The sequence below is a fragment of the Cucurbita pepo genome, chromosome LG03, assembly GCF_002806865.2.
Source record: "Cucurbita pepo subsp. pepo cultivar mu-cu-16 chromosome LG03, ASM280686v2, whole genome shotgun sequence".
Classification (NCBI taxonomy): Eukaryota; Viridiplantae; Streptophyta; class Magnoliopsida; order Cucurbitales; family Cucurbitaceae; genus Cucurbita; species Cucurbita pepo.
This window is the reverse complement of record NC_036640.1, coordinates 8,332,849-8,354,467: the sequence shown is the minus strand read 5'-3', so window position 1 is coordinate 8,354,467 and position 21,619 is coordinate 8,332,849. Positions and strand designations below refer to the sequence as shown.

The window sequence follows — 21,619 nt, the reverse complement described above, 5'->3', positions numbered from 1 at the left end:
GAAATTAAAATTTTATGGATTGAATTGGTTGGCTGACATTCATTATTATTTTTTATTATTTATCCTCGAGCCCATCTTTAAAATAATTTTAATTATTTAAAAGGTAATTTTGTTTGAAAATAAATAAATAAATATTTTACGAACTAAAAAATTAAAAGAATTAAAAAAAATGAAAATGTAAAAGGGAGTTGGAAGTTGGCTAGTTGGTACCTTAACAACCTAACATCTCTCTTTTTCAAATGGGGATAATTAAGAATAATAATAAATAAATAAATAAATAAAACCCATAATTTATTTTCTTCAACAAGATTTCACAACCAAAAAAAAATAAAAAAAATAAAAAAATGAAATTAATTTATACAATAATTAAATCTTGATGTTGCTAATTATTATTCCCTCCTAAGTCCCAACCCACATCTAATTTTATTTTGCTTTCCTCTATGCCTTATACTTCACACTTTTGGCTTCACAAGTGGACCATAGGTTATATGAATTATTATTTCCAAACATTGGTTGGATCTTGCTCAAACATTATAATATACAACCTTAATTGGTAATCTAATTAATTATATATAGTTATTATGTTTTTTTTTATATATAATAAAAGAATTAAAACCAACGACATCATTCATTGTCTTGTCTTAATAACCCACTTCTTACCTAATCTTCAATCATTCCATATTATTATCAATCAACACTCGTTCTTTCTCAAACAAGTTTCAATATTTAATTTTACTTTTCACTTTTTTTTTTTATCAAATAATACGAAATTAAAATTGGTCAAGTGTCGTAATGAATTTGAATTAGCACTAATCAATTATTAATGTCGACCACAACACAGAGAGGATAAGGTTATAAAAGAGTTGGCACATTAATATGCTTTCTATAATACATAGTCAAGGCTTCTTGTATTAATGAGGATAAAACCGTCCATTAGAGCCTTAATAATTCTTGATAATAACCTAATTAATTAATTAATTAATTTTTGTTTTTTAAACTCTAGTTATTTGTTTACTTTTTCCTATTTTAAAATTATTTTTGCAAAACTCAACGGAATTTCAAAAATATTAATAATATTTGACTATTATTTTAAATATAATTCTAAAAGTATGACAGTACTGGTTAACAAACTAAATATTTATAGAAAAATTATCTTGTTGAATAATGAAAGTCCCACGTCGGCTAATTTAGAGAATGATCATGCGTTTATAAACAAACGTTTTGGATAAATCCAAAGTAAAGCACGAGAGCTTATGTTTAAAGTGGAGAGAATTAAAAATAAAAATTTAGGTGTTTAAATATTATTAATAATTATTTGATGCTGAGCTGTGTTCTTGAATCCATGGACCCACCCCCTGTTTTGTCTCCTTCCGTGTCCCTCTTCCTTTTTATAATTCCGTCCGTCTCATCTGAACCCCCCAAAAAAAGCACACCCATCCATCGAATTCTTCCCTGAATTTCCTCTATCCCACCGCCATGGCCAAGCTCGGGAAGCTCACGAAGCTCAAATCCGCCATCAAACGCTGGCCATCCATCTCAAAACTCTCCCGCACCACCACCTCCTCTGCCGTCTCCTCCGCCGCCCTCGACGAAGACCACAATCTCCACCCAGTCTTCGTGGGCAGGTCCCGTCGCCGCTACCTCCTGTCCTCGGACGTTGTCCAGCACCCACTCTTCCAGGAGGTGGTGGACAAATCTTCCCCCAATTCCGATGAAGAGGGTGTTGTGGTGTCGTGCGAGGTTGTCCTGTTCGAGCACTTGCTGTGGATGCTGGAAAATGCAGACACCCAATTGGGGTCCGCCGATGAACTTGTCCAATTCTACACTTAGAATTGTGGTACATGTATATCGTGATTCTTATTTATTTGTGGTTGCTGCTGTTGCTGTTGCTGTTGTTGTTCCGAAATAGAAAAATATATGTGTAAACTAAATTAACCCATTTGATTAATTTTGCCCTGCGTCTTGAAGAAAACAGGGGGTTTTCTGAACCTGGGTTTTGCTACCTTCTTCCCATCTCTGTTTCATTTGTTGTATTATTTTCCCGGAAAGTTTGTCAGTTCAATTCTAAAATTTTCTCGTCATCCAAACACTGTGTATTCTGTGTTTTTGTTTCTTCCAACATTTTGTCTCTACATTTTGTCAATGTTTTATTTATTAATCTATACTCAATTATATTCTCTATAAATTTGTGTCTCAATTTCTCTCTTAAACTCGAACAACCTAACAACCTGTTAGATGAAAGTCGTACCTGGATTAATTTAGGAATGATCATGTATTTATAATAAAAAAAATAGTCTCTACGTTCGTATCAGCCATTTTGGGAAGTCCAAACAAAAACCACGAAAGCTTATGCTCAGAGTTAACAGAATCATACCATTGTGGAGTGTGGGAAGTCCAAACCAAAGTCATGAGAACTTAAAGGGGAGAGAATCATGCCATTGTGGAGAGTCGTGTTCGTCTAACATAACCAAACCGTTCCAATAGAGTTCATAATCAAATTTTTTATTTTGTTAAAGGATTAATTTTTTTTAATTATTTTAAAAAATCATACTTATCCGTCACAAATTTTGATTATAAAACTCTAGTAGAAGGGGTTTGGAAAGGACATGGATCATTAACATGTTCTAAATAAACAAGACTGGGACATTTGTTATGCAGCCATAAGTAATACAGGACAAGTATGACTGTCACATCTTCTCTTACTCAATTGGTTGACGTCTCTGTCGACCGATTAAAGAAAATGTTAACTCGTAAATCAAAGCGATTTCTTTTTTACTTAATTCGGATTTTTTTTTGGGGGGGGGGGGGTTATTACTGTTTTATTGGATTTATTTTCATTAATTTATCAAATTCTATGATGTTTTCTATCTTTTAAGGAATATTTACCACACGATTTCATTGACTTTTTTAACTTTAACTTTCTATAACATTGTAAAAATAATAATAATAATATTTATAAAGATAATTTTGTTTTTAATAATTGAGGCAGGGCCCATCATAGTGGAAGAATCCNAAAAAAAAAAAAAAAAAAAAAAAAAAAAAAAAAAAAAAAAAAAAAAAAAAAACTTAGGCGTATGATACATTTCTATCATAACTTTGACCAAGACTTTAATCATTAATTATTTATATGAAGCCAAACCAATTTCTTATTTTCTTTATTTTTTTATTTTATAAAAAGTATAAAGAAAATTCAATATTTATTTGTTAGGAAAAAAAATAAAAAAAAGAGAAAGTAATTAATTGAATATATGGAAAGAAATAATAAAGAAGGCATGCAAAATTGTATAATTTAGAGAGGACAAAAATTGGGGTGGAATTATAAAGTTGGCCCTTTAATTTACAATAATTTTTTTAAAAAATATAATTCAGAGTTAGGGGTCACATTTTATATTGCACATAATGATTGGGTAGTTACACAAACCTACCTCAATATTATTATTATTATATCATGCAAAGAAATCATGTAAGTTTTCAACATTCTTATTCTTTGTATTTGTGCTGACTTTTTTTATATTTTAGGCTATGGTTGGTATGTTTATTTTAATTAATATGCCAAACGCCAAAAATATACAACAGTTGCTTTGCGAGATGTTAATTTAACATGTAGAGATGTATTTTGTTTGTTTGTTTTTTTTTTTTTTTTTATCTTAATTAAACGAAATTGAAGATGTTGGGGCTCGAAGAGGTGGATTGTGAGATCTCACATCAATTGGAGAGAGGAACATGTGTCAACGAGGACGTTAGTCTTGAAGGGGGTGGATTGTGAGATCTCATGTCGGTTGGAGGGGGGAATGAAACATTTTTTTAGAAAGATGCGAAGACTTTTCTCTAGCAGACATGTTTTAAAAACTTTGAAGAGAAGTCGAAAAGGAAAAGTAAAAAATGGATAATATCTGCTAGCGATGGGTTTGAGTTCTTACAAGGATTGAAGCGGGATAGAAACAGAAAGGCTTCCATGTTCTTATTTTGCTCTATAGACATCTCTAAACATGAATGATCCAGAATTAGTTTGTCGGTTTAAAATTTGAGATTTATGTTTCAGGTTTTTTAACATTAAATTTTTTCTAATAAATTTTTAATTTTAAATTTTAAATTTTGAATAATGTGAATAAACTTTTTTTAAAAAATTAAAAATACTTTTTACTATTAATTATAAATAGAAATTATTAAAATTAGGTTTGGTCATCTATTTTGAGTTATAAACACAAAGACCAAAATATGTGTTTCGAGTGCACGGTCGTACTTTTTCATCTATGCAGTGTCGTGATCTTGACATGGTCACGACTAGCCATGTGGGAAACCCAAGCTCCGTATTCATTTTTTGCCTCATTTTGTGGCTTCGTCAAACCTTAGGTAAGGTTTGTCTTCGTCAACCGTACCTCACTTGTGTAGAATCCAAGATTATTCGACCATACATGTTGTCTATGCGTGAATGTTCAATCGTTTGTGACACAACCAACTTGCCTCTACACAAGGCCAAGTCATTCGGCTTGACCTTGCCTCTACTTAGGGCTAAGGTTTCTCAATGCGATGTCGCATCCTATTGTCTCATCTTGACTCCCAATTAACATGATTCATATGTTTTGACGTCATCCCAAGTCAAGGGGTGTCGTCAGTCGTCACAACTCACTCGGTCATACCATTGAGGTGGGTCCACATGTTGTTCATAACATTGGGGCATTCCAAACATCCATCCATCCATGTTCTATCGAGGATTGGCCCTCCCATGCTCATGTCACATCATTTACGGATATCGTATCTATTTTACTCTCATGTAAGTTCTATTTGTTTAAAGCTTATTTACCAAGAAAAAGAATCGGATAGCGGGTGCAAAATCCAACCTCTATCACATGGGTAGCGGCGAATATTGACACACCCATGTCACCCGTTATTATCCTTGAAAAACTTATTTCAAAGAAAATCGACTAAGACACTCGTCTCGGAACACTTGCCCTCGTGACACACATATGTGCCACAAGGTAACTCACTTAGGCAACATGGCCCAAGGGTGATGGAGAGTTGACAACATGCCTCCCCCTAAGGTTCATTTTTAAGGCATTTTCAAACTGGCCGGTGTAAACATGTTTTTGGTGAACGAACATATGGTTTCGTAGAGCGTCCTTCTGGTGTCTGATTGACACCAAATTTTGCGAGCCTTCATATTTTATACGGACGGGCTTAACTCCAGAATCGTATTTCCAAATTCCCTTTGGATTCTCGACTTTCGAGATTAAAGCTCGGAGCCCTACTTGGCCCTTCAACAAGCTTATATGTGACACTCATGTCTATCCGTTGTCCCTATCTTGCTTATGTCTCGTTTCCTCTTCAATGCACATGTTATATGGTGTGTTCGATGATGCACCATTCTCCTCAGTCGCATCATGATATTCTTCTATATTTGGCCTCGCGCGACCGAATGAGCACCTCTTAAGGGTCACTGCTTTGCTTTGTCTTGACACAAGGGTGACAACCTGCTCTCTTCATAGTATAATTGCGACACCCTATGTGCAACCCATCAACCTACTAGTAATGGAGGAGGAAACATAGTATGTTGCAACAAAAACTTGATTCAAGGTGTCAGCAAAACACTAACGTCAGTTAAAAAAACAAAAGCCCCTTAGCGCCCCGACATAGGAAAGGGGGACAACCCTACGCACACACAACAGAACCACTAACTCTAGAAATCATACTCAAATCTTTTTGTCCGGTTTGCCAATTCTTTCATGAATCAAAATGAATAGCTAGAAGCTCAGCTACTTCGCCTGCTTATGCTTATTATTATGACGTTCCGATTTTCAATTCGCTTCTCTCTTTCTCCAACGAGGTAATATCCATGAACTTTAACATTTATATATATATTCATTATTATATGGAGAAAGATCACATATACCACATTTTAATAACCATTGCATTAATACCTTTAATCTTAGCTTATGATTACGAAAATCATTTAACTACGCCGCATAAATCATTTCATTTTTTAATTTAGATTAACACTTACGAGTAGCCTCCTCATTTAAATACAAAAAGAGCGGAGAAGAAAAATCATGTTCGATCATAGAGCCACAACAAATAAACCAAAACAATACGTTAACTTATACTCAACCACTAAATTACAACCTTGTTTAAACTTTTAAGTCACACACTACTCGTGTCGTCCCTTTTATTCTTTCCTTTTTGTTGTAACGGATATTTAGAGAATAAAAGTAAAAAATATTTTAAATTTTATTTTAAAGAGTAAATATATTAATTTATTTTGACATAAATTACTTATATTTTGGTCGTAACATTTTTGAAGGAGATTAAAAGTATTAATTTGATTTTTAAAAATAAGAATAAAGTTTTTATAGAAATAAAACAAGAAAAATTTGTAAAAGAATAAAAAGGGCGTTAGAGCCGAGTGGGAGGAGCCGGAGACTGACACGTGGACGTGGGCCTGGAAACTGTGTGCAGAAACCATGGGCCCTGCCAGCTGGATTTCTCTTCTTTTTATGAAACAAAACAAACCCCCCACCATTTATTTTTTTCTTTTTTCTTTTTTCTTTTTAAGGGCTAATAAACGTTTTAAATTTCCTTTACATTGAATGGACATATTCATTGTATCATAATAAAAATTTAAATTAAATTTATTTATTTGAGAGTGAAATACTTATATTTTAATAAATGAATTATTAATGTTGGAAATTCCATGAAATTTTGAATAATATTGAGTGATGAATTCAATGAATACGTTCGTGGACATGACTGACCAATGCCCAAGTTGGGCCTTGTAGATGAATTGGGCCTTGTAGATATTGGGCCTTGTAGATGTATTGGGCCCAAGTTTTTGTTTTGTATCCCAACACCAACTATTGGAGCTAGGTCTCCCGACCGTAGGGTTGAAAAAATCTTTTGGACCAATTCAAATATTCCACAACCCAACCAATTTTCAAGATGGTCGATGATAGATGAACACGACTCTCCAAAATGGTATAATATTGTCCATTTTGAGCATGAGCTTCACCAAAAGGTCTCATACGAATGGAGCAACACCTCCCCTTAATCGAGGCTCAACTTCTGTTTAGGGCATGTTAGAGCTAAGTTTAGAGCATAATTCTGATACCATGTTAGATGAATACGACTCTCCACAATGGTATGATATTGTCCACTTTGAGCATAAACTCTCATTGCTTTGCTTTGAGCTTTCCCAAAATGCCTCATCCCAATGAAAATAGTATTATTTGATTATAAACCCATGATAATTCTCTAAATTAGTCGATGTGGGACTTTCATCCAACAGTCGAGTCAAATGTCAACCCACAAACGGAATTGAGTGGCAGCCCTATAAATATATATATGTATATATTAAAAAAAATAGATGTGTGATTGAGGAGTGTGTGCTGATTTAGTACCCAAACAAACAAACACTCTTGTTTCTATTGTGGGGGTCCTTTTCTTATCCCCTCTGTTCAACAACTATTAATATATTTTACAAATACATTAGAGCATCATCACCTTATAAATTATCTTCGAACTTTTTAATGTTACTATTGAAACATGATATCAAAGTTGAGAGTGTTTTTTTAATTTTTTTTTAAAAAATTTAAAGATGATTTATTTATTGATATATATTTTTAATTTAAAAGGATCTAACACTTTTAAAACTCAACTCTATTTTTCAAATAATTTTAAATAATTTTAAATGATAAAAGTATTCGATATATAAATATTAACTACTCTCATCAAAAATATATATATATTTTATTTATTTTTTTTTAATTTAAGAATATTATTAAAAATTTAAAACTTTATTACCATATAAAAGGTAAAGTTCCTTTACTAATTTAGCTTTTATATATATTATTATTTTTTAAAAAGAAGAGAAGGAGAGAGGAAGAGGAAGAGGAGGAGAAGTGGAAAGAGAAACATGTGGTTTGGGTTAACTCAAATTTTATCTAATGAACCTCAAATTCGATTCGAATCTATTTGGATTTAGAAAAATTAAATGAATCCAACTCGAAATGCTAATCCAACCCAACCTAAACCCTATGTTTTGGATTGGGTCGGTTCAGGTTGTCGGATTCAATGTTCACGACAATGGTTGAGTTAAGGAAGAAGTTGGAAGTAGGAGAGAAAAATAAATTAATTAAATGCTTTCATGATTGAAAATTTAAAATATACTCTGGAGAAAACAAAATCTAGATAAATACTAATACCTATGACTGGTATAAGGATAGAGATAGCAACAAAGGTGGTCCCGAATAAAAATAATAAGAATTTTGAACATTAAAAAAAAGCTGGTATCCACGAGAAACATCGAGGTAACATAGATAATAAATAAATGTGAGTTAATATGATTCCAATTGCCATTACCAAAGTAATTAGTACTTTTGTAATATTTTTGGCGGGTAATTATTTCAAGAAGACTATTAATTCTGCAACAAAACCGCTCATACCCAACAATGTAAATGAAGCCATCGATAAGATACTCACCGTCGTGAATATTTTCCAAGTAAACTATTTTATTTTCATTTAAAAACAAAACTAATTTTGATAGTTTATTTTAAAAAATATATATTTGTGATAGACTAAGGATCCCACATGCTCTATCACCACAATCCAATTTGTCTTTTTTTATTTTATTTTAGTTGTTGGTATTACAAATAAATTAAAAATACATTTATTTTACGATTTTGAAACAATTTTGTCTCATTTTTAGGGTATATACGGGTTGAGTTGGATGGATTGATGTTTCGATTGTATTATTTTTTAATTATTTAAAAAAATTATAATTATCCACTATATATATTATATTAATAATTTAAATTTTATTACACTCAAATATCAAACATTTATAAGTTACCACGCATCACTAACCACGGTTACAATTTTCAAACATTCTTTATCTTCATAATAACTTAAAAAGTAGTGTAGGGCTGAGTTGAGTTGTTCGACTCAACAAAAAAATATCAATTCATAAACTGACTCAAATTTTTTCAATTTTAAAAAATTCAACCCAATTATTATCCGAATTTAGTACAACTTATTGCGAGTTTGAATTAGTCAGATATTCATATTTTGAGAATATATTAATTATAGAATAATTAGATATGCGTAATCGGTTAATATTTTTTTACTTTATGATTTGATTAATAGTATATTTTATTTTTCTCATAGTTATATTTTTTTTATTGGTAGGTATTAGTTAGTAGCTTGTATCCTATTTGAATAATAATATTTTCGGATCTTATTCACACTTTTATTGGTTGTCTCAATTATTATTTTGAAATATAATTTAAATCGGATAATATGAGTTGTCACTCCTAAATTCTTCCTCTAAAGCAGCCAAAAAAAAAAAACCTTCGATTTATTATTATTATTGATAAGGTGTGTACATATATTCAACGTTAAAATGATAATTCCTACCATGATGCTGACGTGTGTGGGCCCCAGCTCTTAAATAATTTTCCAATTTTTTTACGAAGGAAAAAAAGAAAAGAAAAGATTTCAATGGTGTAAAATCTTATCCAATGACGTGGAAAATAAAATAAAAAAAATAAATGGTCGGATTTCTACTTGCCTTGTCACTGTCGATGTCACTGCTTAGTTGCCCACTTTCCTTAGCCCCCTTCGCGTTGGGATCGGCTGGGCTCGGCTGAGCCTTCAGCTTCGCCAGCTTCAACTCAATTTATAGGCTCAAAGCTTCTCAATTTCTCGTCTATTTTTAAATTTTATATATTCTTTATTTCCCTTCTTTTATTTTCATTTTGAAAAATAACATTTTGTACTCAATTTCAAATTTAAAAAAAATAAATAATATGTAGTAAAAAAAAAAAACTGTTATTTTTGTAATAAAAGTAACGTTGATATGTTATCATAACATACTGGAAGTACATGTATCATGTAACATTCATATCATGATGTAAATCATAACATAACATAATCATCACATATCATATCATTACATAACGCGTCATAACATCGTAAAAATTTGACACATAAAGGAGATATGGTACGTGTCATTCATATATCACAAAAGTCATCTAATCAAGTCTGAGATCATTCCAATAGTAAAACCATTTAGTTCGTTGGTCTAAGCTCGAATCACTAAATCTTCTTGGTACTAGCTTGATCGTGCTCCTCGAAGTCCAATTCCACCTAAGGAATTCCACAACATCATGACCTTAAACACTTTCTGATATGTGGAAATCACTACAAGAAGAGTAAGATTCGGATTACCTTGTTGATCGAATATCTCAAGACAAGAACATTGTTTGAGATTCGAATCACTCCACAAGCAAGATCGATCATGTCTAGCTTGAATGATTCTACATGCAACCTAAACTACATAGAATTGCAAAGAAACTTAGCCATTGGCTAAAGAAGAGCACAAATGCTTCTTTTACTATATTTTCCAAGTCTTACTTACAAATACAACATACATGGCTTTATATAGCCTCAAAATGAAATTATTAAAGACATTCCAATAGTTGTAACATTCATACTTAATGGTCACAATTAACCATTATGTAATTGTAACCTAAAGTAAATAAAGAGTCTTAAAATACATTAATGAAATACAATAACTCTAACTTACTCTAAATTGTAATCCACCCAAAATTTATAACATGAAACTTCATTCTTCTTCAATGTAGCCTGAATTGAAATATCTTTTGTAATTTCAACAATATTTTCTTCACATTTTTATTGAAACATATTGTATGATTGATGTCTCTGGGTTCATATCACTCTCTATACGGTAAAAAAAATGGCTCCAAAGGTTATCGCGCCCACGGTAAACGCTGGGTAGCCAAGTGCGGAGCGGATGANCAGCTCTTAAATAATTTTCCAATTTTTTTACGAAGGAAAAAAAGAAAAGAAAAGATTTCAATGGTGTAAAATCTTATCCAATGACGTGGAAAATAAAATAAAAAAAATAAATGGTCGGATTTCTACTTGCCTTGTCACTGTCGATGTCACTGCTTAGTTGCCCACTTTCCTTAGCCCCCTTCGCGTTGGGATCGGCTGGGCTCGGCTGAGCCTTCAGCTTCGCCAGCTTCAACTCAATTTATAGGCTCAAAGCTTCTCAATTTCTCGTCTATTTTTAAATTTTATATATTCTTTATTTCCCTTCTTTTATTTTCATTTTGAAAAATAACATTTTGTACTCAATTTCAAATTTAAAAAAAATAAATAATATGTAGTAAAAAAAAAAAACTGTTATTTTTGTAATAAAAGTAACGTTGATATGTTATCATAACATACTGGAAGTACATGTATCATGTAACATTCATATCATGATGTAAATCATAACATAACATAATCATCACATATCATATCATTACATAACGCGTCATAACATCGTAAAAATTTGACACATAAAGGAGATATGGTACGTGTCATTCATATATCACAAAAGTCATCTAATCAAGTCTGAGATCATTCCAATAGTAAAACCATTTAGTTCGTTGGTCTAAGCTCGAATCACTAAATCTTCTTGGTACTAGCTTGATCGTGCTCCTCGAAGTCCAATTCCACCTAAGGAATTCCACAACATCATGACCTTAAACACTTTCTGATATGTGGAAATCACTACAAGAAGAGTAAGATTCGGATTACCTTGTTGATCGAATATCTCAAGACAAGAACATTGTTTGAGATTCGAATCACTCCACAAGCAAGATCGATCATGTCTAGCTTGAATGATTCTACATGCAACCTAAACTACATAGAATTGCAAAGAAACTTAGCCATTGGCTAAAGAAGAGCACAAATGCTTCTTTTACTATATTTTCCAAGTCTTACTTACAAATACAACATACATGGCTTTATATAGCCTCAAAATGAAATTATTAAAGACATTCCAATAGTTGTAACATTCATACTTAATGGTCACAATTAACCATTATGTAATTGTAACCTAAAGTAAATAAAGAGTCTTAAAATACATTAATGAAATACAATAACTCTAACTTACTCTAAATTGTAATCCACCCAAAATTTATAACATGAAACTTCATTCTTCTTCAATGTAGCCTGAATTGAAATATCTTTTGTAATTTCAACAATATTTTCTTCACATTTTTATTGAAACATATTGTATGATTGATGTCTCTGGGTTCATATCACTCTCTATACGGTAAAAAAAATGGCTCCAGAGGTTATCGCGCCCACGGTAAACGCTGAGTAGCCAAGTGTAGAGCGGATGACTGCTGAAAGCATCTAAGTAGTAAGCCCACCCCAAGATGAGTGCTCTCCTATTTCGACTTCCCCAGAGCCTCCGGTAGATTTCAACCTTGTTTGTAGACCAATCCAAATAAGGTGATTATTTATAAAATAGAACATATTAGCGAAGTAGTTGATTGCGGAGCTGCAAAGCCAGGTAGAAGCCGGAAGGAAGCAACGCCACTCAATCAAATCAATCATTTAATGTCAAAGACTTTTTAGTCCATGATGTTCATTATTTAGCACAACCCACCACCACCACCACCGTCTTCTACTCCTAATTAATTCCACTATGAGTTTCCTCCAAAAATTATGGGACGACACCCTGGCCGGTCCGGCGCCGGATTCCGGCCTCAGCCGTCTCCGTAAGTACAATTCCTTCTCCGCCTCTAGATCTCCGCCCATGTTATCAAACGACGCCGTCTCTAATCTTCCTCCAAGAATCGAAATCCCCAGCCCCACGCTCTCCCAGGCCTCCTTCCCTGAATCCCCGATCGCCCCTTCAACTCCGCGGACTCCACCGTCAACTCGTAAGTAGTAAACTTTTGTGTTGGAATCCAGTCGTATCTCTTGACTTTGACTGGATCGTACGGTGTTGATGCAGCTCCGGAGACACCGAGAGGGGACCACGTGAAGAGACTCACCAGAAGAAGAACCATTGATTACCCTCCCCGCCGCCGCCCTCTCGAAGGACCTGAACAAACCAGCCCATCTGTTTATGATTGGTTAGTTTGTCTCCCTCCGATTATAAATGTGTGAAAATCCCTCCTTAACCGACTTATTTTAAAAAAATTCATAAGCTCTCGTGGCCGTGCTTTGGGTTTTCTCAAAATGCCTTGTACCAATAAAAATAGTATTATTTGATTACAAACCGATGATCATTCTCTAAATTAGCCGATACAATTCCTCTTTTGGAGTCTTAGTCATTTTTTTACTATGCTTTTGTTCGATATTTGAGGATTCTATTAACATGGCTAAGTTTAGGGGCATGACTCTGATACCATGTTAAATGAACACACTCTCTACAATGGTATGATATTGTCAGCATAAGTTCTCCCGACTTTGTTTTGGGCTTCCTCAAAAGAACTTGTACTAATGGAGATAGTATTATTTAATTATAAACCCATGACCATTTCTTAAATTAACGAATTGTTAGTTCACATACTGACATAATTTATGATTATTATTTCAGGATTGTAATAACTGCATTAGATCGTTGACCGATAGAGGAGAACAACGGAACGGAGGTGAGGAAGAACAAAATGAACGTTTCTAATTTCACTGTTTTTTTTTTTTTTTTTTTTTTTTTTTTTTTTNNNTTTTTTTTTTTTTTTTTTTTTTTTTTTTTTTTTTTTTTTTTTTTTTTTTTTTTTTTTTTTTTTTTTTGTACAAATCTCTTTCATAATATTAGATTTTGTATGTGTAAATCCTATATAATTACTGTGTCTGTTTTTGATAATTATTTAGTTTTTATTTATTAAAAAATTAAATTTATAAATAGAAAAAACTAATTAATTCTAAAACACCCATTAATCCTAAATTAACAGCTTAATTAAATACTAAGTAAACTATTAATTTCTCTTTTAAAGGACACCGGACTGTCTACTATCTCATCTTTTCCATAAATATCAAATTAAATAATCGATGCAATTAAATAATTTAAGCGCTACAAAAATTAAGATAAGTTTAAATAAAATTAAAATATATGATAATGACGGGAATATTTGTTGTCATGTACACAAACAATTTAATAATTTTTTTTTTAATATTTAGGATCATAAATAAATAAATTATTAATAATGGACCATTTTATCAATCAATTATGGACTTCTAGTGTTATTATTTTTATGTCAATTATTGATAGACTATTTTAATGTCCATTATTGATTGATTAAATAACAAAGGATCGTACACATAATTAGAATTATATTTCAAAAGGCCAATTTTTTTAATTATTAAATTATTTTATTTTGTAATTAGATAAAATTTGATGGAATTAAAAATTAAAATGAAAATTAATATAATTTAAGAGATATAAGTTATTATTATTATTTTTTAAAAAAATCAATTTTACTCGAATTTTGTTATAATTTCTCGATCTTAATCTTTTCCTTTTAATAAATTTATTTATGAGTTCAATAAGTATAAATTTTATAAATTTTTTAGAAAATGACATTAAATGAATAAGCTTATTTATTTTTAAGACATTTTTTAAAATTAAAATTAGTAAACGAATTTACAAAATTTACAGAAATTAAAACAAGAACAAAAATTACCACGTTTATCCACGTCGGATAAATCTAGGAGGCTATGACCGCAAATATATCCCAATTGTTTTTACAGTCCGTTAATTTCCCTAAACCAAATGAAAAATTTGCTTTACTTTACTGGCTTTCCCTCTGATTTTTCTTTAGTGTTTCCGCTTATCATGATTCGGGATTGATTTTGTATCGTACTTTATGAAGAACACGCGTCTTCATTATAATTGTAGTTTACGCTAATAATCAGATGGATGTCACTCTTAAACCGAGCGAATTTGGCGGAATTTCAAGGATTTCCGTTATTTAGTTCGATTTGTTAGAATTACAGAAAATGTGTTTCTTCGGTCGGTATGTTTATTGTTGAATCTGCACTGGAAGTGGGAAGGGACTTGGAAATACGATCATTGTGATATTCGGAACAAATGTTGAAGGTTTTAAATCACCAATACGTACATATCTTAATTTTATCATATTTTTTTTTTGTCTCTTTATTTTCTTTGACGTAATCTAGGTATTTCAAGTTTTCGCTCCCGAGCATATTCAAATTGTTTCTTGTTTATGAGACAATTTGACTAACTTGTTGAATGGTGTTTCAAATAATATCAAAGTTAGGTAGGTGTTAAATCAAAGATGGTGAAGCTGATAATGATTGCCCGTGTTCTGACGGTCTTCCTCATGCTGATGGACTAGATGATGGTCGTGATTTGAGAGATGCTAAGCAGCAAGCAAAGCGTTGTTTAAGAAACTATCAAGAGGACAGAGTGAGCCTTCGAGGATGTCTATTGAAACCGGCTCTTATGTCTTTCAGTATCCTCGCATCACGCAAGTTTGCATTCCATGCGCAATGAAATCACATAAGTTATATTCTTGTCATGCATTCATTAGGCCACCATTTAGGCAATACCAAGATCATAGTCTAAAGCCGATTTTGGACTTGACACCAAACCATAATGTACGGTTGGAACTGAAACATTCTTGAACTATTATAGTTGGTTCCATTTCTTCCCATATTCATTGACGGTGTTCATACTATTGTCTTAGAAGTGTCTAGTGTTGGATGATGAAAGTTCCACAACGGCTAATTTAGAGAATGATCATGAGTTTATAATCAAGGAATACTCTCTCTATTGGTATGAGGCCTTTGGAGGAAACCCAAAACAAAGCCATGAGAGCTTATGCTCAAAGGGGACAATATCATACCATTGTGGGGAGTCGTGTTTGTCTAACATCTGAATTTTATATTTACTTGACAGCATTCAGTTATATAATTGAAGGGCGTGTTTTCACAACCCAACCCTAAATGTTTCATTCAGTTATATAATTGAAGGGCGTGTTTTCACAACCCAACCCGAAATATTTCGTTCAGTTATATAATTGAAGGGCGTGTTTTCACAACCCCGTTTTATTTATCCACAATTTATAATTATTCGGATACAATCTTAGATAAAATATATTAAAATTCACATACAAACATAAATCAATTTATAATTATTGAAAAAAAAAAATCTCTATTTTCGGGTTGGGTTACCAAATTTTTTTTTGAAGTTTTATTTATTCACAATTTATAATTATTCGGATATAAAATATATTAAAAATTTACTATAAATAACTAAATACCGATATTTCTTGAAAATTATAATTATTCGAATACAATCTTAGATAAAATATATTAAAAATTCACATACAAACACAAATCAGGTATAATTATTGACAAAAGAAAAAAAAAATCAATAAAAAAACCAACAAACGAAAATTATAAAAATGGTATAAAATGTGTCTAGCGTCAAACCCAGGGTTCCTGTAGAAACCTCTCTGGCAAACTCATTACTAAAAAAAATTCTTAATATATTTTATATATTTTTGTTTGGCTTGGGTCAACTCAAAGGTTTTGCCCATGAACCCAAAATTGAACCGATTCAATTCGGGTTTAAAAAAATGAACCCAACCCTACCTGAAATACAATCCAAACTAACCCAACCCATCCCTTGTTATGAATTGGTTATGGAAGAATTAATCTTGCCACATCTCTGGAAAGCAACAGAGCTGATTTGTGGTGCGATTGATAAATGACAACAGGCCTTAATCCTGCCACTTCTCTATTTGATAATGAGGAATAGCACACTGGTCTGTTTGATAATGAGGAATAGCTGGCCTCCACATTGGGATCATCAATGTCAAAGTTGTCAACACTGGTCTGTTTGATAGATATTTTCTATGGTGCACGTATTCATTAGCAAAATTTCTGTCCTCAACTACTTCAACTTCTCGACCCATTCTCCACGGAAGGCTGCACCTTCGAGCTTAGGTCAAAATTACAACATCAAGGTAAAATCTGATTCCAGTCTTTTAAATTGTTTGCGGCGATCATCATATTTTTCTGTTTTCCATGAAAGTGACGAAGTGTTATTCCTTAGATTCCATCTGTAAGCTTTACTTTTTGCTGATCTACTGCTTTCTTAATGTAAGTTTTCGTTAAGATTACTGAGAAAAAAGGTTCGTGGGACATCTTGCTTTTCCCTGGTTGTGATGCCTTTGTAAATGCTAGTGTGTCATGTTCGACATATGAATTTTGGTTAACCAGTATGTTGGTACTGTATGTTTCAGTGGGGAAACGGGGAAGCTTCGTATCTCCCCCTCCTCAATAAGTAGAATAAGATCGTAGTAGAGAAAATAAAGTTGCATATCATGTAAGATACTCCTTCCATTTTTTCAAGTTTTTGTTTCAAAAGATGATTAAAGAACACAATTCAATGGTCGAACTTTTGGGCAAGACCTTCCCATATTCTTCAACTGTTTGAACAACATATTGATCCATCTTCAGTCCTTCCTAGAGGATTACAGACCAAATCTTAAAACAACCATTGTAGCTATGCCTTTTGTTCTGGTTTACTTTGCTCTTGCTTGTTTACTGGGTGTTGTGGAGAACTCGCTCTTGTCTCATTTATTTGAATGCATCATCCTAAATCCATGGTACCATAAGTCTCTTATTATAAACTTTTAGAGAGTTGAGAAAATCCTCTTAATTCAATCCACTGTGCTTCAAGACCTTTAGTGGCTACTAGATCTTTGGGTGGCACCTGTTACTCTTTTCTTAACACATATAAGTATCAATCTCTTAAGGATGTTCTGGTCTCTTTTTTGTCAGGGTAAAATGTCTTCTGAACCAGTGAATGTGAATGACTTCAAAGAAATGGCTAGGTTGAAACTTCCAAAAATGTACTATGATTTCTACGCAGGAGGGGCTGAGGACGAACACACACTTAGAGAGAACATACAAGCTTTCTGTAGAATCATGTAATTTTGAAGCTAACTAACGATTTCTTTGAAAACGTCACGCTATATGTTAGTCATGGTTTCTATGGTTTTCAGGATTCGACCTCGAGTTCTCGTGGACGTGAGCCAAATTGATATGTCAACAACCATATTGGGCCATCGCATCTCCGCACCTATCCTGGTTGCCCCCACTGCTGCACATAAGTTGGCATTCCATGAGGGTAAACCTTTTGGTATATTGCTTAGTTCAGAATTGATTTTCATTCTACTTTTTCTTGATGATATCTTTGATTTTTCAGGAGAACAAGCCACGGCCAGGGCAGCTGCTGCTGCAAAAACTATAATGGTACTAATGTGACTACAAGCTATAAGTTATTTTACTTGCTGAATTTGCTAATTGAGTTAAGTTGCTTTTGTTTGTAGATTCTGTCTTACTCTTCGACCTGTTCAATAGAGGAAGTTGCCTCTAGCTGCAATGCTGTCCGTTTCTTTCAATTATATGTAAATGACGCTTCTTTTGCACATTTTGCTATCCCTTTTTCAATTCTTTCCTATTGCAGCAATCCAGTTGTTCGCAAGTCTTAATTTTAGTTTTTATTCTGTAATCATCAGATTTACAAAAGGCGCGATATCTCGGCTCTTCTAGCACAAAGAGCTGAGAGATTTGGATACAAGGCAATTGTCCTGACTGCTGATGCTCCTCGACTTGGTAGAAGGGAGGCTGACATAAAGAACAAGTAGCAATATTTCGTTTCAGTTTCTTTCCATAGAAACTTATTAGTACCTTTATCTTGCATCCCAATTGTAAGCTATGCCTTGGTTTTTGTCTCATCTGGAAAAACACTTGGTTAAATTTGTAGGATGATTAGACCACCAATGAAGAATCTTGATGGCCTCATGTCTTTTGACGTTAACGCTGTGAGTATTATTTTGATAAAATCCGGTTTAGAATATTGGAATTACCACTTACTAATACAATGGAGGAATTTTTGAATCTTGCTTGATCAGTAATCTGGGATGTGCATACATCCAAGTTTCCTTTTACTTTCCCTCAAGCACACTTCCATGTATCTTAATTCATATCAAATTAAAAACCTCATTTCTATTGCATAGGCTTACTTGCGACTCACGATCTTATGTAGGATGAAGGTTCAAAGTTCGAAACTTATGCCAACATGACGTTGGATGCATCTCTGCGCTGGGAAGTATGTCCAATAAGCTGCTCAGATTCTTTTTATGTCTATTTTCTTTCCAGTTTAGGTATAATATTTTACCATCCACAGGATATAATGTGGTTAAGATCAACCACTAGTCTGCCAATTCTGATAAAGGGGATTCTCACTCATGAAGATGGTAAGGTTCAGTTATGTGTTAACGATATTAGAATCAAGAAATGAGCCTTCTTTTATCTCCGTCTGGGTTTATGAGTTGTGTTAATGTCAATTGATCAGTCATTTAGTTCTCGAACATGTTTGATGAATGGCAGCAACTAAAGCTGTGGAAGCTGGTGTTGATGGAATTATTGTCTCCAACCATGGAGCCCGCCAACTGGACTTTGCTCCTGCCACTATTTCTGTCCTTGAAGAGGTAAGTTTCATTGTGTACTACTATATTAGCAACAGCTGTGAAAACAAGGAGATAAAATTACTTCAATTCCTGCATAAATTAATTTCACATGACTTGAACTAGATTAGACTGAGAGTCAAGCTTATCAACTTCATCTATACAGTTGCTTTACTTGTAACTGTAATAATCTTCCATCAGTTCGGTTTTTTAACACAGGAAGTTTGATGCAGGTTGTTCATGCTGTCAAGGGCAAAATTCCTGTTCTCTTAGATGGAGGTGTGAGGCGGGGTACAGATGTGTTTAAGGCATTAGCCCTCGGGGCCCAGGCAGTCCTTGTAAGTTCTATACCACCCACTAAAACATTACATATTTTTAGTTAAATCCCTAAACTTTAAGATTTGTATCTGATTAATCCATGAACTTTTATATCTAATAGGTTCTTAAACTTTTAGTTAAGTCTATTAGGCCTCCGAATTTTTCAACTATATGTATGATAAAGTTCTTGATGTATTCAACATTTTTGTAAATTCACGAACGTACTATTAAACACGAACTTAAAAATTTAAGGCTCATTCGAACATAAGATTCAATTTTTATATTTATTAGATAAGTTAATCTTTATTAATTTGAATATATTTGGGACATGTTGAATACTGAATTGAAAGTTGGGACCTATTTGACATTTTTTTAAAGTTAAGAACCTATTAGACATAGAATTATAACTTCAGTGACCTATTAGATACTCTATAGTTTCGTTCCAAGTTACAACGGGATTACACTTGTTTTCACACATAAAAGGTCTCCAATGTTAGATCTGTGCTAAATGATGTTGGATAAAATCCTGGGGTTCTTGGTTTCAACTTATAATTGAATTCTGTTTCTTGTTTCTTGTCTTTGATTATGGGCATGGCTCTCCCCTCTCATGTTAGAAATGGTTGTGATTTGATTCAGATAGGGAGACCGGTTTTATTTGGACTGGCAGCAAAGGGAGAAGGAGGAGTAAGAACAGTGCTGGAGATGCTGAAGAATGAGTTAGAGATTAGTATGGCACTTTCTGGGTGCCCATGCATCAAGGACATTACTAGAAGCCATGTTAGGACACCGTACGATAAGCTGCCTTCAATGCTTTAGTGCCTCTGTATACCATTTATGTATATAATTTAAGCATAGCTGAGTTAGTCTTACAAATAAGAGGAAGCTGGGAACTCTAAAAAAAAAAGAAAGAAAAAAGAAAAAAAAAGAACAACAATGTAAAATAAAAGGTTTGTGTACTCTCCTATTTGCTCTTGCATTCCCCATTTTCTTTCTCGCTTTTTTTTCTTTTCTGTTTCTTCATCTTTCCCTACATTACAAAAAAAAANAAAACAGAAAAAGGTCTCTACACATCTGGCCTCATCTCTTTCTTCCCCTCTGTGAATTAGGTTTTCTGATTAATTCTTGGACGCATGCTTGCTAAGTCAAGGTTTCTCCTATGTTGTAAGCTTTGTTGGGATATGGAGCCTGATGCCTGGATCTGGTAGAGATATATTTTGAAGATATTTTGTAAATATCTTACAGAGATATATGGTAGATATTTGATAAAAATTTGATAGAGATATATTTAGTAGATTATATCTCTAAATCTTTGAAAGCTATATTTTGTAAATTGAAACTATATATATACCCACTAGGCAGGCAGTGATCTCAAAATGTTCAAAATGTACTTTTCTTCATTCTCTGTATTCTATCTTGTTTTACATACCTTAAGTCATTAATAAACCTTTAGCCAATATTCTTCCTTGAATTTTCTCTCTCCTATTCTTTGGGTTCATCTTGATCAAGTGTGCGTTGTGAGCGATCTTAACAAATGGTATCAGAGCGAGACGAGATTCACTACGATCTGTGAAGATGGAAATTTCAAAGATTGGAATTGAAAAATTCGATGGATCCGATTTTAGTTTATGGAAGATGCAGATTGAAGATTGTCTATACCAGAAAGGTCTTCACGAATCCTTGTTGGGGGTGAAGTCGGATACTATGACCACGGAGCAGTGGAAGCTCAAGGATCGTAAGGCTTTAGGGTTGATCCAGTTGACGCTGTTCAGAAACGTGACGTTCAATATTATCAAGGAGAAGACAACGTCAGATCTGTTGTTGAAGTCGAATATGTACGAGAAATCGTCGGCTATGAACAAGGTGTATTTGATGCGGAGGCTGTTCAATCTACAAATGTTTGAAGGAGGATCTGTTGCTGGCCATATAAACGAATCAATATGATTGTAAGTCAACTGAGTTCAGTGGAAATTAATTTCGAGGATGAAATTAAAGCATTGATT

At 33.1% G+C, this 21,619-nt stretch overlaps 3 protein-coding genes across 5 annotated transcripts; all 3 read left to right on the top strand.

Annotated features, from left to right (window-relative positions):
• Positions 1-1,426: 1,426 nt before the first annotated feature.
• On the top strand, positions 1,427-2,119 carry LOC111790384 (auxin-responsive protein SAUR50-like). The gene has a single exon (XM_023671271.1). The coding sequence runs from the start codon at positions 1,477-1,479 to the stop codon at positions 1,828-1,830; it is 354 nt and encodes a 117-aa protein (XP_023527039.1). The 5' UTR covers positions 1,427-1,476; the 3' UTR covers positions 1,831-2,119.
• A 10,253-nt stretch (positions 2,120-12,372) lies between these two features.
• Positions 12,373-13,513, top strand: LOC111790383 (dormancy-associated protein homolog 4-like). Its single transcript, XM_023671270.1, has 3 exons — positions 12,373-12,734; positions 12,809-12,929; positions 13,397-13,513. Exons 1-3 carry the CDS (start codon positions 12,497-12,499, stop codon positions 13,422-13,424), a joined length of 387 nt encoding a protein of 128 aa, XP_023527038.1. The 5' UTR covers positions 12,373-12,496; the 3' UTR covers positions 13,425-13,513.
• A 3,063-nt stretch (positions 13,514-16,576) lies between these two features.
• LOC111790355 (peroxisomal (S)-2-hydroxy-acid oxidase GLO4-like) lies at positions 16,577-20,620 on the top strand. Of its 3 annotated transcripts, XM_023671232.1 has the most exons (12): positions 16,579-16,790; positions 17,611-17,759; positions 17,835-17,959; positions 18,038-18,084; positions 18,162-18,239; positions 18,351-18,475; positions 18,599-18,656; positions 18,881-18,943; positions 19,022-19,091; positions 19,225-19,325; positions 19,535-19,639; positions 20,256-20,612. In XM_023671232.1, exons 1-12 carry the CDS (start codon positions 16,680-16,682, stop codon positions 20,433-20,435), a joined length of 1,212 nt encoding a protein of 403 aa, XP_023527000.1. In that variant the 5' UTR covers positions 16,579-16,679; the 3' UTR covers positions 20,436-20,612. The 3 variants fall into 3 exon arrangements, with proteins under 3 accessions (XP_023526999.1, XP_023527000.1, XP_023527001.1); XM_023671231.1 differs by having other exon boundaries at positions 16,577-16,790; positions 18,881-19,091; positions 20,256-20,620; XM_023671233.1 differs by lacking the exon at positions 16,579-16,790 and adding an exon at positions 16,810-16,888 and having other exon boundaries at positions 18,881-19,091; positions 20,256-20,620.
• The last annotated feature ends 999 nt before the right edge of the window (positions 20,621-21,619 follow it).